This window comes from Sinocyclocheilus rhinocerous, unplaced genomic scaffold (assembly GCF_001515625.1).
Source record: "Sinocyclocheilus rhinocerous isolate Xijiao unplaced genomic scaffold, SAMN03320098_v1.1 scaffold952, whole genome shotgun sequence".
In the NCBI taxonomy this organism is placed as follows: Eukaryota; Metazoa; Chordata; class Actinopteri; order Cypriniformes; family Cyprinidae; genus Sinocyclocheilus; species Sinocyclocheilus rhinocerous.
Window position 1 is genome coordinate 12,621 of NW_015641498.1, and position 6,617 is coordinate 19,237.

General features: G+C 41.2%; 1 protein-coding gene across 4 annotated transcripts in view; it reads right to left on the reverse strand.

The window, feature by feature from the left end:
• Positions 1-271: 271 nt before the first annotated feature.
• Positions 272-6,617, reverse strand: part of LOC107755148 (6-phosphofructo-2-kinase/fructose-2,6-bisphosphatase 3) — a 14,324-nt gene continuing 7,978 nt past the window's right edge. For 2 of the 4 annotated variants that reach the window (XM_016571849.1, XM_016571851.1), the window contains one exon: positions 272-750. In XM_016571849.1, the coding sequence (XP_016427335.1) occupies positions 744-750 (7 nt within the window). In that variant the 3' untranslated portion in view covers positions 272-743. Of the gene's footprint in view, positions 751-1,120; positions 1,327-3,683; positions 3,707-6,617 lie in introns of those variants that run through there. The other 2 variants (XM_016571852.1, XM_016571850.1) reach the window with 2 other exon arrangements.

A 6,617-nucleotide genomic window follows, 5' to 3' on the forward strand; every position in this document is an offset into this window, starting at 1 on the left:
AAAACGGCGAGTAGCATTACAAATGGTAAGATTCATTATTGCCCTCAGAATTTAAGACAAATAAATGCAAATTGTCTAAATGTGCAATTTATTTGCAGCATATGTTTGAAAGTGAGTGCAGAAAAGCCATGAATCAGCCCGTAAGTGTCTGCGGGTGATCTTTGGTCTGTTTTAGCATTGTCCTTCAAAGTTCAGGGTATATTCTTAAAAAATAAAAAAACTGGCCGAGACCAGAATAAAATCATCTACAAGTGGTATCCTGTTACGTCTGCGGGTGATCTTTGGTCTGTTTTAGCATTGTCCTTCAAAGTTCAGGGCATATTCTTACCGTCAGTGTTAAAAAAACTGGCCGAGACCAGAATAAAATCATCTACAAGTGGTATCCTGTTACGTAAACAGGGAATAGTGTCCAAAAATGTGGGGGTGGTTGACAGCATTGTTTAATCCCTGCCACTGGGCTCTGACTTCCCTTCATACGCAAAAACACACACAGAAATCACTAAACTCCTTACTAGGACAAACCACACGATACGTACATTAATTACGAATTCATGAAGGACAAATAGAAAAACCCAGGTTGCACTCAGTGTCCATTTGTTGAAAGATGGACACACACACACCTCTCTGGGAGGAAAAGAGGAAGCAGCTTGGCAGGAAACTCTTCCGCGCTGAGTAAAGCAATACAGCCTTAAAATCTCACAGGCAGAGCTGAGGGGGTTCATGGCACTCTATGGAGCATTTCTTCAGGTTCTGTGAAAAAAGAATGTAGATCGTTTGGTTAATTACTGAACAGTCGATCTACTCAACAAGCTAGCTGCTAGCTAAGAGCATTTTAGCATAACAGCAGTTAGCATAACACAAAAACTGTGTTGTTATTGTTTTTGGCCAGTCTGTATGGAATCTGCACTCAAAAAGGGAATATTTCCCGAGAATTTGAGCAACAAATGCAAGCTCTACATATCTGTGCACACTTTACAAGTTTATTTACTCAATATTTTGGATAATTTGACAATGTTTTTAGCTAATTGTAACCCTGTTATTCTGATATTAGCATCTGTGTTAGCTATAAATGCCAGATGTTAATGCTGGGTGTAAACATGGCCCAATTCTACCTCCATTTAACACATTTTACAAGATTTAAATCCAATCTGCAGGATTCGCTTGATTTTATCCTAAAATCAGTATAGAGTTGCAGTCTGCAAATACTATTTACTATTTAAATAAATTTGCAATACTATTTAGCTACTCTACCACATTAGTTTCTATGACCATTACCTCTGAAAGAGCAGCACTGACAACACTTGTAGATAATGTAAAAAAGTGCGCCTTTAAGCATGCAAAAGATGAGCGAGAGACAGACAGTGATCATTTACAGAACAAATGAGAAAGTGGGTATCCAGATATGAATTAAGATATAAACATAAAGGGTAGTGTAACTACAGTTCCCTTTCAGTCAGTCATGTTCTACGTTACGTCAGTCGTGACTGACGAATTGGGATCTCGCCCGAGAGCCCAATCACCTTCGAGTGTAAACTAAACAAGCCAATGACAGTTGGCGTGCGTGTTTCGCCACGCGCACCCCGCCCCGCAGCGCGGGTATAAAAGGAGAGCGCGTGCAAACGCACATCAGCTTTTCGCTTCGGAGCCGAGCCTTCTCAGGACGAATCTCCGCGAGTGTTTGGAAGAAACAGCTGGCGTTGGTGTTACGGCGCGTCAGCGGGGGTTGCCATTCAGTGCTGCTCATCTTCGGCGTGCTGCAGCTGCCATTCTGCGGTCTCGCCGCGACCTCCCCTGGGCGCTTCAGCACTCTCTCTGAAAGAGTGTTTTTCCTTTCTAAAAGAGCAAATTCTAAAAGAGCTCCACGAGCGACGGGCGTCTTTTTAAAGATGGCTTCCCGCTCGTGCGTTTCTGGATGTGGTCGCTTCCTGGCTGCATCTGATGGTCATGATCGCTGCATCTCGTGCCTGGGCTTACAGCACGCTGAAGCAGCGCTCATGGATGAGTCATGTTCTCAGTGCGGGAACATGACCATCGCGTCGTTGCGGTCTAGATACCTCCTCATTAAACGGGGGGGTATCCCCCTTGCCATGCCCGCTCTAGCTCTTCCGGTTCTCGGAGGGCTACTTCGGTTCATGGACTTGATTATATCTTCATTAATACCACCTTTAAAGGGGCCATTTTGTAAAATTCTAACTAAGGCTGGGCAAAAAATCGAATGCGATTTTCATGCTCATTTCATCTGTAAAGTCGGTTCTGTGACTAGTAGTAAATCTCCAGCACGTGCGTTCAGATGGAGCGGCATTTACTACACAGAGCCGTAGACCACTGACAAGCTACGCAAAATCGCGTTCAAAATCGCAGGGCGATATTGCGTAGCTTGTCAGTTAACTACAGCTCTGTGTAGTAAATGCCGCTCCATCTGAATGCACGTGCTGGAGATTTACTACTAATCACAGAATCGGCTTTACCGACGAGATGAGCATGAAAATTGCATTCGATTTTTTTTGCACAGCCCTAATTCTAACATTTAAATTTCATAATCAGTTGTAATTTTGTTTTACATGACCATTTTCTAACCTTCCTCTAAAACAAACAAGATTGCTGCTGTACCTTTAAGACTTCTATATGCAAATAAGGTTGTCATGATTGGCTAAACTTTAGGTACTGAGCTTATCTTAATTATGAGGACATCTGATTGGTTAGTTTTAATAAATCACCAAGTGACAGACCAAGAGTTTGATTGGATGCCAACAACCAAAAGATATGAGAAACATTTTCTTGTTGCATTAAAAGTCGATAATTTAAAGGTCCCCTGAAATGCTTCGAAACATGCAGTGTTACTCTGTGTTGACATCATTTTAACTGAAACAGGAAGACAGGGCGGGACATATCAAGCAGCCCCACCCCTTTTTAAAATAGCCAATAGCGTTCGTTTATATCACAGCTTGGGCTTGAGCCGTTCAGAGCCGTTGAGCTCCGTAAAGCCGCATTTGACAGGGTATGCCAGCCACAATCTCATCCATATTGCTATAAAATATAGCATGCTGTGTAGAATTCAAATAGCTCCGATACATTTTGTGGTCTGCACCGACTCGCGCATGTGATCCGCTCCGTGCTATCGTGTCTCTGGACCGGAGCAGAGTGTGTGTGCGGTGCGGTGGTTAGCGTGACACAGCGCCAAACCAGACTTCTTTTTTTCCTCAATGGAAAGCATAGTTACACTGTCTGAATCGTTCCCTGTCCCCTATATAGTGCACTACGTGCCATTCACTGTACAGAAAATACTAATTCTGTGGACAAGTGACCGATTTCAGCCGCGGCTTCAGCGTCTATTTTATAGTGTAGGGGCGGGGCTTCGGATTCTAGAGAGCATTTGATTGGACAGAAAGTTTGATGAGAAGCTGAAGTACGATGTGACGTCAAAAGAATCGTTGAGCCGTTTTGGCGGAAGTGACGAACTGCAAGCTTTGAATGCTTATATCTTCTAAATGCGAATTTTGTCACTGTTTTGGAGCACACTGCCTTATAGATAACCTTAAGACTAACATATTGATACTTTTAATTTTGATTTCATGGGGACTTTAAGTCAAATTCATTGTATGGCCCATTTTAAGTTGGGAAAGTTTGAGGAAATATAATCATTTGAAAAAGATAAGGAAGAAACAGAAGGAGGAAATACTTACAGACAAGCTTCACTAAGCCAGTGCTGTAGTACATAAAGTGGAATGAGGAATAATAAATAGAAGGAAACAGAGAGAAACAGGAAGAGAATGTGAAAGGGTGAAGTATGAAATGATTAGTATGTCACTACAGGGTTATGGAGTGAAGATATAAGGACAGTAACTGTGGCTCACCTGTGTGGACAGAGCGAGAGTGGTGTGTGACGCTGAACACAGGGTCAGTTGGGCGGGCGTCACCTCTCTGATGATCGGATCATCCAGACCCTCCATGCGGGGCTTCTTATTGGGCTCAGGGCTGGTGAGAGGGGTCACGCTGTTTCTCCTGATCAAAGTGCTCGGGCCTCTCTTCACCTCCTAGAGAGAGAAGACAGAACAAGAGATTAGAACCTGAAATAGTAAAAAAGTGTTTGTGTGTAGTGTATATGTTTGTGCTTACCTCTGGTCTGTCTCTATGTGTGTTCACTGCATCAACATTCAGAGAGATGGATTCAACTTTGCACCCTTTAAAAAACACACACACAATTAGTTTGTGTTATTCTTATCAATATTATTCAGATTGGATCAAATATTATCAGAGGTAATAATCTTACCATAAGCCACTGGGGTCAGCTTCAGTACTGTGTGGAGTGGACACCTCAGGTACGGCATTTCATCTGCCGACAGGAAATTAAAGGTTAGTATGGAAAAGTGTGCGGATGGAGATTATTTACTTCCGACTCATTTACTTATGTCTCATGCCATTCCAAACCTGTATGGCTGTGTTTTTCTTCTATGGAACACAAAAAGAGACATTTTGATGAATGCTCATGCTGCTCTTTTCCATACTATGAAAGTGGTGCTGTCAAACTTTAAAATAAACATAATCAAGTAAAACTACACTTCAAGGTAATATATGTACTAGGAATATAAAAGTATTTGTTTTTAAAGCTTATTATTTCAAGTATGCTTTGGTAACACTTTAGATTAGCAAACACATACTCACTATTGACAAAGAGTTTTCCCTCAACAAACTCCTAATTTTGCTTCTTATTGGTAGTAAGTAAGGTAGTTTTTGTAGTAGTTACAGTATGTTTAGGTATTTGGTAGGGTTAAGAGATCTAGAATATGGTCATGAATTAATATGTGCTTTATAAGTACTAATAAACAGCCAATAACCTAATAATATGCATGCTAATAAGCAACTAGTTAATAGTGTTCCCTAATCTAAAGTGTTACCTACTCTTTTAAAAGTATGCTAAAGTGTACTTCTTTGTCACAAGGGTACACAAGGAAGTTTCAATGACTTCAGAAGCTCATTTTTGGAGCTCAAGTGGAACGTTATCTTCAGTTTGTGTGGAAAAGAGCATATGGGACATTCTGCTAAACCTCTATTGTTTTCCATAGAAGAAAGAAACTCATACGAGTTTGAAATGACACGAAGGTGAGTAAATGACGACATAAAGTTTTATTTAAGAATCTCACCTGCACTTTTGTCCAAGAAGTAGGCTAATAGGCAGCGCATCATAGCCTGATGACAAATGACAAGAACATTTTCCTGTCGCTCCATTTCCATGATCACAGGTTCCACCCGTTGAACCAAATCCTGATATGACTGGAGAAAGACAGAAGCATTTTATTAAGGACACTTTCTTATACTTTGCCATAGTAAAATAGGGGCATTTCATCTGTTTGTACCTCTCCGGAGGGGTAGCGGTAGTAGTATTTATCTTGATCTCTGAGAGCAAACTCTTCTGGAAACCTCTCCCTCACTTCTTCATAAGTCATCTCCTCACACAGACCCTGTAGACAACATACGGACATTTTAAGGAGAATGAAATGGAGTACCTTTGCGGAAACACCAAACCAGAGATACATGCTAGAGAACTTACAGCATCAATCTCATTCAGGGCTTTCCACTGTTCGTACGGCACGTTGAGGGCCTCGGCGGTTTGGATACTACGGCGCATCTGGCTTGTCCAAACCTTCAAGTCCTTCAAGTTCTGCTCCTCCACAAATTCAGCAAGAGCTCCTGCGAACTACAGAGTGGGACGGTTTGTTATTCTGGAGAGTTTGGACAAATTGGACACATGGGTAATTTAGTACTCTTGGCTAGGACACAAAGTTTCGAACTTTACAAATACCGTCATTGAGCTAACTGGCAAAAACATGCTTGTTTATGAAAGGTATAAGTCATTTTAAGATTACTTAAAAAGTAATTACCCAACCTCACAAGTCGAACCTCCTGCATTCTTTTCATTCTTTTCCAAGATTTATGAGCATAGTACCTTTCGTCCACGTGTAGACAGTCCAGAGTCTCCGCCCAGTCGGCCCTGCATGTTGTGTTGGCTCTCACCATGGCGACACAAATAAATAGACCGCGGCTGCACATGGATGTTCATCAGGTAGTAGACGATCCGACTCTGGATGTGGTCTTGAATGCGGTTCACCAGGAATCTACGACCCACGTCAATCACTTTGATAAAGGACAAATTTCTGCGAGGACAAACAAGTGGTTAATCTTGTGATATTAAAGACAAGGCATTGACAAAGAAAATGTGTGTGTGTGTGTATTGCTAACATACTTGTCATATTGGTCAGGGTCAAGTGGCTGATATTTCATTCTGTAACATTCAATTCTTTTCTTAAAGTCCTCCATGGCATCCGTCTTGTTGCAATCTTGATAGTCAGGACATGACACCTTAACTTCCTGTTTAAGTATGAATGCAGTGTTTAGTGGTGTTGCACACTTTATCGTCAGTAATTTAGCAGTCATTATACAAAATTGTATATAATTAAGTTATACATATAAAGTTAAATTATGTTGTTTGAAACTCTTAATCATGCAACTTACCAAGATATTACAGGCGATTACATTTGGGTCGTCACAAACAGACTCAATGAAGAAAATCTGCAAAAGTACATTTGTATTAGTGGTCTTCGTCCTTGTAATTGTCATCA